The following is a 19,383-nucleotide window of genomic DNA, read 5'->3' as shown; positions in this document are numbered from 1 at the left end:
TTTTACAATCAAGGAATATGAGCAACAGAAAAAGGGTGATGGAGAAGAATAGAACAGAGTACATTTTTATTTTATCACCTATCTCCAACTGCCTTTCAATGTATGATTAGTTGGTTAACTTCTTGTACATGACATGGTACACATGGACCTTGAAGAGGGACTTGGAGGAGAGGGTCACGGCCTGGTGGCTCTAAAACAACACAGGTTTGCAGAGGAAATCGTGAGCAGATGTATTTTTTTAAACTACTTTTGATGGTCTTAATTGAGTAGATTGTCTCTCTTTTACTATTGATAACTACAGATGGTGATCACCTTTAATACTAGTAAAGGAAATAATCCGACTACTTTTTCAGAATTATACATTTTGTAGTAATTGTTCTTTCTCTGATATTCTAGCTAATGGGAATGACAATAAGAAATTTAAAGGAGACAGATCTCCCTGCTCCCCTTCTCGTGTCCTTCATCTTCGTAAAATTCCAAATGATGTCACTGAAGCAGAGGTCATTTCATTAGGTCTCCCTTTTGGCAAAGTAACCAATCTCTTGATGTTGAAAGGAAAAAGTCAGGTATGTAGTTATTTGCATAAGTAAAATACAAGAGAACGCTACTTATATACAAGTTAACCTCTTTGATATTGCATTTGCCTGAAATTTTGTAGGGCCAATTATTATTTTATAGATTATTCAGGACTTTAGCACATCAGTTTTAAAACATTTTTAAATGATGTGATGATATTGATCATAAAATCTGTGTAAATGCCCAACGTAATAAAATGCCATTCTTTATATTATTGGAAGAGATGAAATGAATAGTCCTGTTACTTAATGTTCAGCCTGCTGAGTAATGCTTTTTATTGTCTGTCTTGTACAAGATACTTGTACAGAGGTAAAGAACTACATAGATGCTGACAGCTGTTCTCAAACTTCCTGCTGAGGATAGAGAACTATGGTTACCTACATTTTATTTTTTATTTAAAGAAAAACGTAACTATTTTTTGCTTAACTAAGTAAACATAAGCTTTACCCTGAATAAACAGTGAAATCTTTATTTTTTAAATAAACCCTAGTGTTTTAGGCATTTCTTTTGGTGATGTCATTTGACACTAACTAGCTTCCAGTTTGTGCACCATCATACTGCTTAACTGAGTACATATATTCTCATGTTTGGATGATTGGGTAGTTGGGGACAGCACGGTTCCAGGAAGGTATGAAACTCATTACCAGGGTGCTGTAGTCACTAAAGTTCAATATAACTGTCCCTGCCACATGTTTGTGCTTGCAAGACAGTGGGAATATAAGTGTCCCCAACCATCAGTATATTACTCTTCTGGTTGATGTGATGCATTCATTTTATGTCACAACCACCATGATGTGGAGTAAAGTAAGATTGTTTTTTCAACATGCTTGATTTTGCAAAGTTTGATATTATATACCAAATAACAAATTCTTGCAAAATAGTGATACAAAAATTTACTTGTCGTTGTGCCTTTTGGCATTCTGCAGGCCCTAATGAAGTTCTGTGGTAGGTATGATGACATCAGCATGGTAAACATTGAGCATTATGTAAAAAAACAACAACCTGTTAATGTGAAATGAGTAGCAATTCTGAATTTGGGACCTAAAAAGCGATAGAGGAAACTTTACGTCTTCCATTGGGTGTTGAGAGCATTCCATACATCATATGTTTAGTGCCTCTGTGGAAACCTGATCTGGTTGTGGGCTCTTTTACCGTAATAGAAATTTAAAAAGGATTTGCAGGTTAACTCTAAAGTAATTTATTTGAGCATGAGCTTTCGTGAGCTACAGCTCACTTCATCAGATGTATACCGTGGAAACTGCAGCAGACTTTATATATACACAGAGAATATGAAACAATACCTCCTCCCACCCCACTGTCCTGCTGGTAAAGTCTGCTGCAGTTTCCACGGTATACATCTGATGAAGTGAGCTGTAGCTCACGAAAGCTCATGCTCAAATAAATTGGTTAATCTCTAAGGTGCCACAAGTACTCCTTTTCTTTTTGCGAATACAGACTAACACGGCTGTTACTCTGAAATCTAAAGTAATTGCAAGTCTCAAAAGTATTTTGAAAAATATAAATCATAAATAGTATTTTGTTTCTAAATACTGAGCAAATCACATGTGTACTTTTAGTTCACATGAGTTTTTCAGATGAGGTGGATTTGGTGGATAAATGATTCTTCAGTATGTTATGCAAACAAAAAAAATTGAAAATTGCAATATTTCTGTTGATTTTTAGGCTTTCTTGGAAATGGCTTCCGAAGAAGCTGCCGTTACTATGGTGAACTACTACACTCCTGTTACGCCTCACCTCCGCAGTCAGCCTGTTTATATTCAGTATTCCAATCACAGAGAACTAAAGACTGACAATCTGCCAAATCAGGCTGTAAGTATAATACATGTATTTTAAAAAATGAATACAGTTGTACATTAGTGAACATTAAATTAATGAACTGCTATCTGTTGATGTAAAATGAGTAGTCAGCTTTGACAGAATATTGCTCCATTCAATCATAAATTAGATTGTAAGCTCTCTTAGGCAGGGACTTGTCATCTTTCATGTCTGTAAATTGCTGTTGCACATTAAAAGCTCTTTATATAAAAAAGGCAATTACAGGTCAGAGAGCTTAACTTCAGGACCAAGCAAAATGGGTGAAACTGTAGTAAAGAACAAGAAGTATGTGGACAAGATACTCCTGGGGGGGATTCTGTGCCAAACAGTTAAAAATTCTGCGCCAAAATTTTAAAAATTCTGCAAATATTGTGTCTCAAAATAATGCATTATAATCACACCAGTTTCAATTGTTTTGGTAAGTTATTTTAAACTGCAATACAAAAGAAAGTTACAATAACTATTCAGCATTTCCTAAACACATGAAAGTTAAGTTACAAATACTTGGTAACTAAAACCCTGCATTCCAGTTATAATTCTGTATTTTCATTTAAATTACATTACAGAACACCAAACAGCACCATTTTTTTTTTTAAAAAATTGGAATTTCACACATAAAAGTCATAGAGTTTTGCTAATCATTGTCCTAGACCTGGCTGGGTACTTTGATAAGTGCTTGGTTCTGATTGTCCTGACATTTTATTGACTGCTTGATAATTGTTTGTTTTATTCGCCAACAAAGCCTTTTTTTTTCTTTTTTTTTTAATGGATAAGTAAAAATCTAACCCCATTGTGCAACTTTGGCACAGGGGTAAAGTGAGAAAGCACATAGATGTTCCTAATAAATTCCATTACTGTCATTTATAAAGCTTTACATCACTCTGGCAATGTAGGGGCCTTAAAACTTTACAGCTTTTATGTTCTTGGGGGAATTGACTGAGAATGGGAGTAGTTAACTAGCAATAGGATCATTAACAATGTTACTGTGCAGACAAGCTGCTACATTTCTGTCTCCAGAGAGTGAGATCAATTAACCAGCAACATTTACTTTAGCTTTTGTAAAAAAACAAAACAAAAAAAACAAACAAACAAACAAACCCATTATTTTAGTTAACTTGAAAACAATTTTCAGTAACATGATACTAATTTAATTAACTGTTTTTTCAATTATCAGGAAGTTACAAACATCTTACTAGGCAGGCAGGCTGGTACATTTTTGCCTCAGGGACAGAGCCTTCCTCCTGCAAAAAGACCTACCCTCCTCCACATCCCTCAAGCTGGGAAGCTGGGAAGCGAGAGGGACGGATTCTCTCTCGCTTGTTGGCCGTCCCCACACCCTGATGTCTCCCCCGCAGGCACTCAGGCCCAGTCCCCATTCCCACCCCCCCCACACACACACCCATTGATTTGCATCTTTGAGGCTGCTCCAGACGCAGATTTCTTTTGTTTTTTTTCTGTGTGGGGGGCACAGAAATATGCAGGCCGTATGAATTCTGCTTCCCTGCAGGGGTGCAGAATTCTTTCAGGAGTAACAAGAGTAATCTAATGGGGCGGAGGGTGAGAAAACCTGGATTTGTGCTGGAAATGGCCCAACTTAATGATTACTTTAGATAAGCTATTACCAGCAGGACAGTGGGGTGGGAGGAGGTATTGTTTCATGGTCTCTGTGTGTATATAATGTCTTCTGCAGTTTCCACAGTATGCATCCGATGAAGTGAGCTGTAGCTCACGAAAGCTCATGCTCAAATAAATTGGTTAGTCTCTAAGGTGCCACAAGTACTCCTTTTCTTTTTGCTAATGGGTATAGTGAACTTGGACTTTCAGAAATCCTTTGACAGGGTCCCTCACCAAAGGCTTTTAAGCAAACTAAGCAATCATGGGATAAGAGGGAAGGTCCTCTCCTGGATCAGTAACTGTGTAAAAGATAGGAAACAAAACATAGGAATAAATGGTCAGTGTTCACAATCAAGAGAGTTAAGTAGCAGGGTCCCCCAAGGATCTGTACTGAGACCAGTGCTGTTCATCATATTCATAAATTATTTGGAAAGAGATGTTCAGTGAGGTGGCAAATTTGCAGATGATACAAAATTACTCAAACATCAAGTTCAGAGCTGACTTTGAAGAGTTACAAAGGGATCTAATTAAACTGGATGACTGGCAACAAAATGGCAGATGAAATTCAGTGTTAAGTGCAAAGAAGTGTACATTGGAAAAAGTGATCCCAACTATATATACAAAATTATGGGGTCTGAATGAGCTGCTTGGAGTCTTTGTGGATAGTTCCCTGAAAACATCCACTCAGTCGGCAGCAGTAGTCAAAAAAAGATGATAACGTTAGGAACCATTAGGAAAGAGATAATAAAATAGAAAATATAATGCTACTATATAAATCCGCGATGTCTCCACACCTTGAAGACGGTATGGAGTTCTGGTCACCCCATCTCAAAAAAGGTTTATTAGAATTAGAAAAGGTACAGAGAAGGCCAACAAAAATTATTAGGGTATAGAACAGCTTCCATATGAGGAAAGATTAAAAAGAATGGGTTTATTCAGCTTAGGAAAGAGACGACTAAGGGAAGATATGATAGAGGTTTATAAAATCATGGATGGGATAGAGAAAGTGAATAGGGAAATTTTATTTATGCCCTTCATGTAACACAAGAACTAGGGGTCACTTGATGAAATTAATAGGCAGCAGGTTTAAAACAAACAAAAGGAAGTACTTCACACAACACACAGTCAACCTGTGGAATTCGTTGTCATGGGATGTTGTGAAGGCCAAAAGTAGAACTGGGTTCAAAAAAGAATTAGATAAGTTCCTGGAAGATAGGTTCATCAATGGCTGGATCACTTGAAATTTCCCTGTTCAGTTAATTCTCTCTTAAGCATCTGACACTGGCCACTGTTAGAAGGTAGGTTAATGGTTTACTATGGGGCTGACAAATTCTGCAGTGGCTTCTCATTCTGAGTTGGATAGTGTCAGAGGCTGCTGTAACAGCAGTTTACCCTGCTTATATAGAGGAGCCAGCAGAAAAGGCGATGGCTAGCTCTATCAGCTAATTGTGTGCTAGTTTTTCCCAGTGTGAGAAAAGGAGGAGTAAACTGTACGTGGGAACCCTTGAAATATTTCAGGGCAGGCTGCTTCTGTTCTCTTCTTTTACAGCTGCTCAGTGAACAATTCTTTAACTCTAGTATTTTTTCAAAGGATCTCATGAAGCTCCCCAGTCTAGAGATAGGAATAGAGTCTCTTGCCAAGACATTCATTCACCTTGAACTTATCTTTTTACATAAAGACCAGATAAACTCTGGCTGCTCTTTGAAAGAATGTAGTATGGCCTTTCAGATACCTGTCTCCTCTTTCTACTTTCCTGGATAGGCTATCATAGTGAGTCAATTTAGAATGAAGGGGTCAAATCAATCCCATGTAAATGCTCCCATGCAGCTTTCTGTATTTGATATGTTAATCTGTGCCATGAACTTCACCACCAAACTGGTGTCTGTAGATCAGGTAGCAACTCTGTTTAAAAACCTGGAAAGATGACTAGATAAAAACTCCCCTCTAATTTTCTCATGTTCATTTTGGAAGAACCTGTGATACAGCAGCTTTTGGGGGGAAAGGAGGACAAAATATTTCTCCAGGAGAGAGGTTTCTAGAGACTTCATTAGATGTTTGGCAGTGTGACTGGAGAATAGATTTCTGCTCTGGAACATGGTAAGGGATAGGCCAGTTAGGAGACTCATCTTCTCTCTGAGCCTCCCTCTGACTACCAGCTTAATCACCTCCGTGATGGACTTTCAGATCAGTATTAGGGATTAATATCTTTATTTCTGGGACCTTTGTACTCATATGGTGGCAGAGAAGCGTTCTGGAGACTTTCAGGGACTGATGCTCTCGCACACATTAAACCTCACAAAGGGGGAAGGTTCCACCTTTGCCTGTGTCCTCCAGCTCCCTTAATCGCCGAGGCATGCCTTGAGATCATTCGCCTGTCTAGTATATTGGGGTTGTCTAGCAATTTACAGCATGAAATGCAATTCTGCAAGAGGGGCATTGCTGGCACATATCACATTGGCAATGCCCCTCTGCCATGTACATTGGCCAGACCAGACAGTCTCTATGCAAAAGAATAAATGGACACAAATCAGACATCAAGAATTGTAACATTCAAAAACCAGTAGGAGAACACTTCAATCTCCCTGGACACTCAATAACAGACATAAAAGTGGCGATTCTTCAACAAAAAAAACTTCAAAAACAGACTCCAATGAGAAACTGCAGAACTGGAATTAATTTGCAAACTGGACACCATCAAATTAGGCCTGAATAAAGACTGGGAGTGGACAGGTCACTAAAAAAAGTAATTTTCCCTTCTGCTGATACTCTCACCTTCTTGTCAACTGTTGGAAATTGGCATCCACCTTGATTGCATTGGCCTCATTAGCACTACAAAAGTAATTTTCCTCCTCCTCCATTCTTGTGAACTGTTGAGAATAGGCCACTTCCACCTTAACTGAGTTAGCCTCATTAGCACTGACCCCTACTTGGTAACCAGGCAACTCCCATCTTTTCACGTGCTGTAATATTTATACTGTTTTCTGTATTTTCCACTTCACGCATCTGATGAAGTGGGTTTTAGCCCACGAAAGCTTATGCCCAAATAAATTTGCTAGTCTCTAAGATGCCACAAGGACTCCTCATTGTTTTTGCTGATGCAGACTAACATGGCTACCACTCTGAAACCTGTCACTTACAGTTCAGTATCAGAATTAAAAATTTTCATTTACAACAGTGGTTCTCTCATTGTCATACCGGGGATTGCTTTTTTGGCACAGTCTTTTATGGACCACATTTTGTTGTAGAGTCTCTCTGTCCCAATTCCACCCTTTTTCTGTGGCAAATATATAATGCCTGGTCAGATGACAGTAATATTTACAACAGAATTAGGAGATGAGATGAAAATGAACTCCAGTGTGGTGGATAAGACACTTAGTTTATTCTCTTCTTCTCACCTTCTGTCAATACCATCTCATTTTGCATTTGTATTGTTTTTTTCCCTGTTCAGGGATGTAGGTCTAGGCATTTTAGTTCAGATTCTCTCTCTCCACTGCCTGTAACTGTCATATAGCCTTGGTAAAGCTCCCTCTGCTGGAGAGTCACCAGGCTGCTATGTTTGTGACCACCACACTGGGGCACTTTAAACTGTGCGCTCTTAAGCTTCCTTTGGTCTGAGTCAGTTGCAGTACACTCTCTCTCTTTTTCCTTGGTCTCTGGCGTGCTTTCTAGGCACAGGCTTTCTTGTTATCCTTCACAGAAATGGGACCTGACAGACAGCTGCTCTCTAGGCCTACCAGGATTAGTGGAGACCCCCCAGTACTTTAAGCCCACCCTTTCCCAACATTCAGACCTTTTGAGAGCTCTGGGTTTGCAGTTCACTTCTTCAGGGACACGCAGACCAATTACACTTTACTTTAGTTACTTTCTCAGCTGGTCCTGCAGTTCAAAAGACCCTTTTCTATGAAAGCATGCCCCTCTCTCTCTTCTGCCCAAGCTTGTGTGTGGGAGCAGTAAAAGTGGCTGTTAAATTTTGAGTTCTCCCTGAGCCTCTCAAGATCTGTGGCTTTTAAGACTCAATATTAACACCTCGCTTCTTTGTTCCCCTATTTGGGGATTTTCCACTTTCCAGGCCAAGCTTTAATGGTGAAGTGTAATCACATCAACTACAGCAAATGTAATTTATTGACACTCTCTCCACTTGGAACATCAAGAACCGACCGCTGGAAGGCGATCGTCACTAAGGTTCAGCTCCTAACAAGGACCTTGTTACAGGCCTTGCTGGATGCGGCTGATATTGCAGTCTGCTCTGTTTCTACAGTGATTGTCGTGCATCAAGGGTCGTGGCTACAAAGGTGAAGGTTCTCTCTCCTCTTCCCCTCTTCCCCCCCGTGGCGGGGGGGTGTTCAAACCACTGTAGAGGACCTTCCTTTTGACATACGTAAGCTCTTCAATGAGTCTAGTGATTAGTCCTTGCCACACCCTCAAGGGTTCAAGGTCCAAACTGCTCACTTGGGATCTGCACACGTGCGCAAAAGAGTTTAGCGGGTCACAGATGGCTCAGAGATCCTGCCCAGTCTAATTCTGTACCTTCCATTGGTCTACTGAGCCACCCAAGAAGAGATGCAGGTATCAGAAAAGTAATCCATCTTCTGTATTGATTGCTACTACCCAGCCTTCCTTTGCTGATCATCAATTTTGATGTTTTCGGTCGAGGATCTGGAACAGCCCCAACTTCAGATTCTTTCAGATCTCAAGCTACTTTCATGGCACTGTTTAAAAACATGTACCAGTTGCAGAAATTTGCAGAGCTGCCATTTAGGCTTTCATTCATACTGTTTCCAAACATTATACTTCAGTGTATGCCTCTAGAGCAGATGTGCTTCACAGCACTGGAGTTCTGACATCAGTCTTAGAATCTTCTCCAAAGCTTCTGCTGTCTTCAGGAAATACTGCTTGGGAGTCACCTGAAGTGACACACCCAAAGGGATGTTGTGTGAAAAAGGAGAGGTTGCTTATCTTGTACAGTAACGGGAGTTCTTTGAGATGTTTGACCCTATGGGTGTTGCTCCACTATCTAACCTCCATCCCCACTGCTTCAGAGTCTTGTCTTGTGAGAGTTTGTGGAAGAGAAGGAACTGAGGGGTAGTTCATCCACATGGCTGTATATCTTCTCGGTATGGGGTATGAGGATGCCTAGAACACAGGCACAGGCCAATCAGGCACTGCTGCCAAAATTCTGCAATCAAAGGTGTATGGACTACATGTGCACCTGAAGTGAAGTGCTCACAGGGACAAACCATCTTGAACTCCAATTACTGTATGACGTAGGTAACCTCTCCTTTCCCATATCACTATTAAATCCACAGACTACTTTCATATCCCACCTCAGTACTGACAGTACCCATGGCAAGAAGACCCCAGTGTCCTGCTACGACACAACATACCCAGTTTTGTGTTGAAATGCACCTGTAGGTACAGATGCACCTCTTTCCTTTGACAACACACATGGGGGGACTCAGACCCAGATTTCTTCATAGCACAGTCACAGCTCTGTAATGTGCTTTAGACAAATTCCCATATCTCTTCATATCACAATCACAGCTCTTCCAAGCTGTTCCAGCTTATTCCTCCACCATTTAATATGCTCACCTAACACCGAGAATGCAGCTGGAGTACATGCAGATAATTCCCAGTAGCTGTTCCCAGCTTTTAAGATTATTAAAATTGTGTGGACATTTACCTTAATTCTGTATTTCCTGGTTTTCAGAAGTGTGAATTTTGCCAAACTTGCTGTTCTGGAAGGGCCCACACTATCACTGGGTATCTTTAACCCTGCATTAATGAACCTTTTTGCCATTTAATTTTCCTGAACTCAAGTTTCTTATCTCTTGCCTTTGAATTTCAATGTAGAGGATCTGGTAGAGGGGTTTGGAGTAACTGGTTCCGCTTATGCCTGCATTCACAGTTCATAGTATCAGTGTCCCAGGATGAGTCTTTTGAGGGAATTGGGGCTCAGCTTCACCCTGTGCTTTCCAGGTGAGAGGAATAAGTGCTAGAAGTCACATGGTAGAAAGCTGAGAGGAGGCCTGGTGGGATATAAAGCGCAAAATGAGATTAGGAAGCAGTGGGGCTCTCCTTAGCTTCCAGGCAGACAACCTGAGTATGCAACCCTGCAGGGAGCAGGTTGAGAAGGCTGGAAGTCAGTATGGTGGAGGAAGGCTCCAGCAAAAGGGAGTAAAAAAGCAGGTGACCTGGGGAGCCAAGAGGGAGTAGATACACTCCTATAGGAGACCCCAGGTCAGGAGAAAGGGCATGATTTATAGTTTGAACTTTTTGAAAAATATAACTCAATTCCTGAAGAATAGGGATTGAAATCCTGACTCTGTTGGAAATGGTTTTGATACACTGGCTGGTGAGTTGGTCCACTGGCTTGCAGTCTACTTAAAGTTGCTCCGGAGAGTGAGTTGCAACATACCTCAGGAATGTGAAAGGGTACAGAATAGCAGGCTGAGGCCAGGTATATCCAAAGTACACGTGGTTGTGGATAAATAGAACTCATGTTCCTAATCAAACCTACAGCAATCTGGCTAACAGTTCTGTCTTCAGAAGACTGACTTCCTCTCCATAAGTGTGAAGTTAATAAAGGGAAAAGCAAACACCACATCAAGTAAACATTTTAATTAACAATCAAAATGCATAATCTTATACAGTTTTAGATGTGTGTTTGTGTGATGCATGATTTTTGCAGAATACACCATTAAAGTAAAATGGACCAGCGGAGTCCCACTGCTCAACAGTAGACCAGTTCTATCCTTTATTGGGTCTACATGGTAGTGGTAACACAGTAGTATCATAATAAGCTTTTATATAATGCTTCTCATCCATAGATCTCAAATAGCTTTACAAAGAAAGGTAGGTATCCTTATTACCATTTTACAGATAATGGAACTAAGGCAGAGGGGTGAAATGAGTTGGTGATACAGCAGGTTGGTGGTAGTGCAGTGAGTCCCGTCCAGTGCACTATTTGCTTGTTGGAACAGGACCGACACAGCTTGGCTACTGTTGTGTGTTGAAAGTCTCATCCTAGGTCTTTGGGGCTTTCAGCTCATTTAAAAATAGAGTTGTAAAAATGAGGCTTTATTAGTCCAACACATCATCATAAATAAAGTGAGAAACACGATGAATATTGAAGGTAGTCTGCCATTTTTTTTGTTGCTATATATTGTGTGTGCAAGTACTGTACGGAATACTTCCTCCAAATAACTTGACTGTACTCCTTACCTAAAGTTATCCATTGGAGTCTTGTGTGAATATTTTCTAAATATAAGTACAATATAAGTCTGTATAACTTAAACTGATAAACAACATTTTTACATATTTTATTTGCATGATAATTGTTTATGTAAGTTAACTCTTGTCTTCCTCCTCTTTCTCAGAGAACCCAAGCTGCATTGCAAGCAGTGAATGCTGTGCAGTCTGGAGCCCTAGCTCTTACAGGCGCTCCTGCTACTGAGGGTGGACTCCTTCCAGGTCAAAGTTCTGTTCTCCGAATTATTGTTGAAAACCTTTTCTACCCTGTCACTTTGGAAGTGCTGTATCAGGTAACGAGGTGTGGGGAGAGGAAACAAATGGTTATTAAATACTATCTATAATGCTAGTGTAAATCCTCTTTGTCTAGAAATTGTACTTCGGATGTTCAACGTGTGTGAGGATTGCCACTTCAAGATGAACTGTAGTCAATTATTATAGTGCCATGTTTGAGTGGATTTAATTAAAAATGACAAATGTATTCTTTGTTATTACTAGTGACACTCGCTCTTCCATGCCTTCTTTTGATCCTCCTGCTTCTTTGAGTAAGGACTTTTAAACAGCATGTTGAGGAAGAAACATCAAAACTGTCATGCTTTATTGTTAACTTTTGTGCCAGTTTTTTTGGTAGCTCATTCCTGGGCATACAGTTGCTCCTAAGAATTTGTTATGTAAATATTCTGTTTCATTATCATTTTTTGGACGGTCAGACTGACATAATTTTATTTTAGTTGTAATATTTACCTATAAATAACCTAATTTATATGGATTTGAAGGAAGTGTGTGTTCTAGAGACTGTATACTTAGCTCCTGGGCAAGGGGAAGTGCTTTATCACCAGCAACCCCCTGATTAATTTTAAGATGCATGATGAAAAAACTGTAATAGAGATTGCTGTTCTGTCCTTTACTAGAAAGATGATCGCTGTAGTGTAGGAACCATAAGCTTGGGATGCCTAAAACTAGGCAAGTAGTTAGGGTTATCAGTCATAGATAAGGCTACGTGTTAGTCACAAGTATTTTTAGTAAAAGTCACGGACAGGTCATGGGCCCTAAACAAAAATTCACAGCCCGTGACCTGTCCATGACTTGTGCTAAAAATACCCACCCTGACTAAAACTTGGGGGGGGGGGGGGGGCTGTGGGTGCTTGGGGGTGTGTGTGTCGGGGCAGTGTGTGTGCTGGAGGAGGTGGCCTGTGACCCCTGCTGGTACTGGAGGAGTGGCGGGGGGAGGGTTTGGCAAGGGTGGCAGGGGCTTCCTACCCGGTTCTGTGTCATTGCAGCTTCTAGGCAACCAGGGCAGGGGCTGCACTTCTCCTGCCACAAGCACCAGCTGCTGCAGCTCCCATTGGCAGGGAACTGCAGCCAATGGGAGCTGCGGGGCCAGGGCCTACAGGCAGCACAGAGACCTTCTGCTGCTTAGGAGCTGCTGGGGTGCCATGCCGGTGGGAGCTGGGGAGTCCCCCCCTCGCCCCCCCCAAGTTAAGCACCCCCAGCACTCCACAGCCCCCTTTCCCTTGGCCTGAGCCCCTCCCACACACCCAAACTGCTGCTGCTGTCTCAGGGGCTAACTGGCTTGGGCAGTCAGGGGCTTGGACTAGATGACCTCCTGAGGTCTCTTCCAACCCTGATATTCCATGAAGGCCCTGCATAACTCTGCTCACACTTGGATCTAGTGTTTTGTTGCATTCCTTCTTGCTGTTCATGTTCTTCCAACAACATTCCCTTTCCTTCTTCCACTCCCCTTTCTGCTGTCTCGCATTCAGTGTTGTATGCATGGATATTCTCCAATTCCAGTGTGCTCCTTACATTCTTCTTCTTCAGATCCTTTTTTATTATTATTTTATGTTACTGTAGCACCGAGAAGCACCAGTCAGCAACCAGGACCCCATTATACTAAGCTCTGTACAAACACAGAACAAAAAGATGGTCCCTGTCCTAAGGAGCTTACAACATAAGTATAAGACAAGAGACAACAAATTAAAGAGTGAAGTGGAGGGGGGGGAGCTTGTGTTCAATTTCTCCTTTTACTGAGTCTTATAGTGGATCTTCTGTCTTTCTATGTCTTCTATGTAAGCTATCAGAGGCAGAGATATCGTCTTGAACACAGTGATTACTCTTGACAAATAAAAAATTATATAGCATTTTGAGCTTCAAATCTCATGGACAATGATTTTTGTGGTTTCAAAAATAAAACGTGGATACATGAGCTGTTTAGAAGAGATCTTCAGTTACTGAACCTGTAGGATTCATCCAGCTTTGTACCTAGTACTTCGAGCTGTCATAGAATCATAGGAATTTAGGGTTGGAAGAGACCTTGGGAAGTCATCTAGTCCAACCCCGTGCTCAAAGCAGGACCAACCACAACTAAATCATCCAAGCCAGGGCTTTGTCAAGCCAGGCCTTAGAGGTTTTTAAGGATGGAGATTCTACCACCTCCCTAGGTAACCCATTCCAGTACGTTATCACCCTCCTAGTGAAAGTGTTTCCTGATATCCAACTGAGACCTCCCCCACTGCAAATTGAGACCATTGCTCCTTGTTCTGTCATCTGCCACCACTGAGAAAAGTCTAGCTCCATCCTCTTGGGAACCCCCCTTCAGGAGTTGAAGGCTGTTATCAAATCCCCCCTCATTCTTCTCTTCTGCAGACTAAACAAGCCCAGTTCCCTCAGCCTCTCCTCATAAGTCTTGTGCCCCAGCCCCCTGATTATTTTTGTTGCCCTCCACTGGACTCTCTCCAATTTGACCACATCCTTTCTGTAGTGGGGGACCCAAAACTGGACGCAATACTCCAAATGTGGCCTCACTAGTGCCAAATAGAGGGGAATAATCACTTCCCTCGATCTGCTGGCAGTGCTCCTACTAATGCTGTCCAATATGTCGTTAGCCTTCTTGTCAACAAGGGCACACTGCTGACTTATATCCAGCTTCTTATCCACTGTAATCCCCAGGTCCTTTTCTGCAGAACTGCTGCTTAGCCAGTCGGTTCCCAGCCTGTAGCAGTACATGGGATTCTTCCTTCCTAAGTGCAGAACTCTGCACTTGTCCTTGTTGAACCTCATCAAACTTCTTTTGGCCCAATCCTCCAATTTGTCTAGGTCACTCTGGACCCTATCCCTACCCTCCAGCGTATCTGCCTCTCCCCCCACCTTAGTGTGATATGCGAACTTGCTGAGGGTGCAGTCCATTCCATCATCCTCAAAGACAGCTTGTGAATCCCTGCTCTCAACTGCTTTGTGAAACCCCACTTCTCAAACCAATACTCCAATGTATTCCAGCATCTCTGGAGGTCTAGAACAAAGGCTCTCTCTCTTTATGCCAGTTCTGAGCAAGTTCTGTGGCATGTAACTTGAGAGACAGTGACTCTTGCTCTTGGAGAGAATTAACTTTTTATTTTTTTTATTTTTTTTTGCCAGACGTGGAGGAAGTTAGTGGCCAGTAGAAAATATTATGAACTTGCCTCCAAAACATGGATTCTGATAGAACTGAGAATTATTTTGTTTATTTCGAATATAAAATTATTCCTGAAAAACAGTATCTCAAGAGCTAAAATTGTGTACTGTAGCTTTAAAAGTATACAGATACAGTTTTAAAAGTCCAAATTATTTATTTCTTGATTTATTTTTTAGATTTTCTCCAAGTTTGGAACTGTCTTGAAGATTATCACCTTCACAAAGAACAATCAGTTTCAGGCCTTGCTTCAGTATGCTGATCCAATGAATGCACATTATGCCAAAATGGTAAGCATAAAGATATACATCTGACCTATTTAGTCAACATAAAATAAATTACAGAAACATTCTTTACATGTACATGGTTTTGCTATGAGCTGCACTAGTGTTAGGGTTTCTTGACGCTCTAGTAATATTTAAATTCTCTTGCTGCTCAGAGTAGCTTTGGGGTTTTGTAATTACGTTATAGAGACTGATTTGCTGAACTTTAGTACTTTTACTACTAATTACGCATTAGTGGTCTTGAATAATTCCACCTGTGTACCTGGTCACAGGTTAAGGCTAGTACACTGCTAATATTCCTTCTACTTACAGGAAAGAGATGCTGGTGGTGGGGGAATTTAAACTTTTCACTTGCTATCTCAGGTTCAAAAAGGAAGACAAATATCTGCGTACTGTAGGTATATATTTTTTTTCCAAAAACCTTTAAAACCCATTGCCCTTGTAATTACAAATCAGTACTGCTCTTCTGTAGAAATAAATAATTTCAGTGAAAGTTTGTGTTCCTTATAAATGTTGGCTCAAAGACCTGTAAATCTGGCTCCTAATTCCTTTTAGTAGAATATAATACAGGCAAAAATGACCAGCTAATAAACTGCATGTGGTTCAAGCACAGGTTTTTTGGGGGGGCCTGTGACGATGCTTTAATAATAATTAATTAATTAATCTGGCATCCTAGGTGAAGAACTTGTGGATTGCCTTCCCCAATATTTCATCAGTTTGACAGGCACCTGCAACCTAACAATGGTGCCAAAGACCTGCATTCATTTTTTTGATATAAAAAGAAACAATTTACAATTACTTGAATATTTTAAAATTTTTTATAACTAATCCCCAGTCCATATACTGCCAACTGATTCCAAAATCTGTCAATTTCTCACCCCCCACCCCCCCCAACTTCGAGAGCACCAAGCCCTCCTTAAAAGGGTGGTGGTCAACCTGAACTTGGAGGTCGAGGAGCTAGCTGAGGAACCTGATAACCTCTTCGGTGCCATTCCCTCCTCTGCCCCAGCGTGGGTTGCATTGCTCGTTCACCAGGGGTCCTGAAGATCACCAAGTCGATGTGGCAGACCTCCTCTTCCATTCCACCCACATCCAAGAAGTCGGAAAAGAAATACTATGCCCCCACCAAGGTGTTTTAATACCTTTACGCGTACCCTTATGCAGGGTCCTTGGTCGTATCTGCTGTCAACGAAAGGGCCAGGCAGGGCCAGGCAAGTGGCACCCCCAAAAAATAAAGATTCCAAGAGACTAGACTTGTTTGGCAGAAAGATTTATTCCACAGCGAGCCTCCAGTTTAGGGTCTCTAACCATCAGGCCCTACTTGGCAGGTACAATTTCAACATGTGGAAATCCGTCGGCAAGTTGAAAGAGAGCCTCCCACAGGATCAGGCGCAGGAGTTCGCCACTCTCATAGATGAGGGCATGGCAGTAGCCAGGGGTGTCCTCCAGATGGCCTGGGACACCACAGACTCAGTGTCCAGGGTGTTTACCTCTGCAATAGCCATGAGGCATAGCTCCTTGTTACAGATCTCTGGGCTGTCCCAGGAGATTCAATCCACCCTCCAGGACCTCCAGTTTGAGGGAACTAACTAATGCTAGGATCCATGGCCTTAAAGACTCCTGTGCCACCCTCTGCTCCTTAGGCCTTCATACTTCTCAGCAGGCCAGGAAACAGTTGCACCTCCACCATCATCGAGGTTTTGGGGAACCCCTCGTTCTGGCTCCTACAAAAAGACGGGTTTTAAGCAACTCCACCAGTCATTGTCTCATCCACCTGCTCAGCCCGGTCCTTTCAGTGATCAGTGCAGCCAGAAACAATCATTTTGAGGGTGTGCTCAAGGACGATGCCCCAGTCACTGCACTGGATCCACTCCCCATCTTCCTCAACCACCTCCACCCTTTCCAGCCAGCCTGGTCCCATATCACTTCGGACTGCTGGTGCTCAACACAGTCTCATTGGGCTATACCCTGCAGTTTGTAGCCGACTAACCCTTCCATCTCCCTTCCCTGTCCCTCTTCAGGGACGCTTCTCGTGAACAACTCCTCACTCAGGAAGTCGAAAACCTCATGAGCTTAGGGGCGATGGAAGAGGTTCCACAAAACATGGAAGGAAAAGGGTTTTACCCCTGTTACTTCCTCATTCTGAAGGCAAAAGGGGGCTTCAGACTTATCCTACACCTGTGCCGCCTCAACAAGTCTCTCAAAAAGTTGAAATTTCACATGGTCTCCCTGGCCTCCATTATTCCCTCCCTGGATCCAGGAGACCGATACGCCGCTCCCGATCTAAAGGACACGTACTTCTATATTTCCACATTCCCAGGACACTGGCGTTTCCTCCTTTTCATGTTGGGCCAGTGCCATTTCCAGTTTATGGCAATGCCCTTTGGTCTCCTGTCGGCCCCGAGAGCGTTCACAAAACGTATAGCACCAGTGGCTGCTTACCTGAGATGTCGGGGAGTCCAGATCTACCCGTACCTCGACAACTGGTGGATAAGGGGTTGGTCCTCGGATCAGGTGCGGAGGCATCTCGATCTGGTCTGTTCCACCTGCCACAACCTGGGCCTAATAACAAATGACAAAAAGTCAACCTTCACCCCACTACAATGTATAGAATTCATTGGGGCAGTACTCGACTCCACTCAAGCCAGAGCCTTCCTCCACAAGACTCTGTTCCAAAACCATGGTGGACCTCATCTCATCTCTGCGTGCCCAGCCACTCATCACCGCCACTCATCACCACCACCCACACATTCCTGAGACTGTTGAGTCACATGGCAGCATGCACTTACGTAGTTAGGCACGCGCAACTCCACATGGCTGGCATTGGTCTGTCCTCAACCAGCACAGTATGGACTGGGTGATCAGGGTTCCGGACAGCGTACTGTCGTTCCTTAGCTGGTGGCAAGATCCCGCATCGGTGCAGGAGGGAGTCCCTTTCGCAACCCCAGTTTCGTTAGTGATTCTGGTTTCCGATGCTTCAGACCTGGGTTGGGGAGGCCACCTGAGCAATCTCTGTACTCAAGGCTGTTGGTCCAGTCACAATCAGTCACTGCACATCAATGTCAGGGAGCTTAGGGCGGTTCACCTAGCCTGCCAAGCCTTTTGGCCTCGCATACAAGGCAAGATGGTTCAGGTCCTCACGGACAACATGGTCACAGTCTTCTGTATCAACAAGCAGGGGGGAGCCAGGTTGTCTGCCCTATGTTAGGAATAGCACCAGCTCTGGGATTTCTGCCTGCAGAACGATATCCACCTTGTGGCCATCCCAGGGGCCAGGAACACTTGGGCAGATCAACTTAGGAGGACATTCTTGTCTTGCCACGAGTGGTCTCTTTACCCGGAGGTGGTCAGTTCTGTGTTCCGCAGGTGGGGAACTCCCCAGGGGGACCTGTTTGCATCCAGACAGAACAGTAAATGCCACGATTTCTGCTCGTTCCAAGGCAGGGACAAGGGATCCCTGTTGGCCACCTTCCTGCTCCCGTGATCGGGGGCTCTGATGTATGCCTTCCCTCCAGTGCCGTTGCAGCCCAAGGTCCTCATGGAAGATCAAGCAGGACAGGGTGAAGGTCATCCTCATAGTGCTGGCTTGCCCACGCCAACACTGGTTCAGCACGCTGCTGGATGTCTTGGTGGCAACCCTGTTCCGGATGCCACTCAGGGCGGACCTTTTGTCCCAGAACCACATCAGTCTCCTGCACCCGAACCTGGTGGCACTTCATCTGATGGCTTGGCTGCTGCGTGGCTAAATGCGCAGGAACAGCACTGCTCATCTGAGATCCAGCGAGTCCTGTTGGGCAATAGAAAGCCCTCCACTAGGGCCACCTACTTGGCCAAATGGAAGTGATTCACCTGCTGGATGGCGTATAAGGGGGCTTGTCCTGAGCAAGCTCCGTTGTAGATCATTCTAGACTACCTCCTGCACCTCAAGCTTCAGGGCTTTTCGCTCTCCTCCATCAAGGTCCATGTAGCCGCCGTCTCTGCCTTCCACCCACCGATTGAAGGCAGGTCAGTTTTCTCTCAAGACATCAGTCAGATTCCTCCAAAGCCACATAAGTCGGAGGAGGAGTGCAGGCTACATACCCTGAACGTCAGGAGGGCTCTGGCCTTCTACATTGAAAGAGCAATCCTTTTCACAAGACAACACAATTATTCGTTGCTGTGGCTGACAGGCTGAAAGGTCATCCTGTTTCTGTACAGAGGATTTCCTGCTGGATCACGGCCTTCATTCGCTTTTGCTATGATCAAGCAAAGGTGCTGCCCCCGCCGATCATCACCACCCACTTGACCAGGGCGCAGGCCTCTTCGGCAGACTTTTTGGCCCAAGTGCCTATCCAGTACATCTGTAGGCGGCCACCTGGTTGTCAGTCCATACCCTC

General features: G+C 43.1%; 1 protein-coding gene across 3 annotated transcripts in view; it reads left to right on the top strand.

The window, feature by feature from the left end:
- PTBP3 (polypyrimidine tract binding protein 3) overlaps positions 1–19,383 on the top strand; it is a 121,306-nt gene that overhangs the window by 67,569 nt on the left and 34,354 nt on the right. For all 3 annotated transcript variants that reach the window (XM_077817791.1, XM_077817790.1, XM_077817792.1), the window contains 4 exons: positions 397–566; positions 2,260–2,406; positions 11,404–11,568; positions 14,903–15,013. In XM_077817791.1, coding sequence (XP_077673917.1) covers positions 397–566; positions 2,260–2,406; positions 11,404–11,568; positions 14,903–15,013 — 593 coding nt within the window. The remainder of the gene's footprint in view (positions 1–396; positions 567–2,259; positions 2,407–11,403; positions 11,569–14,902; positions 15,014–19,383) is intronic.

This window comes from Eretmochelys imbricata, chromosome 5 (assembly GCF_965152235.1).
Source record: "Eretmochelys imbricata isolate rEreImb1 chromosome 5, rEreImb1.hap1, whole genome shotgun sequence".
NCBI lineage: Eukaryota > Metazoa > Chordata > Testudines > Cheloniidae > Eretmochelys > Eretmochelys imbricata.
Note: the sequence above shows the minus strand (reverse complement) of the source record. Positions and strands in the feature narration are given on the sequence as shown.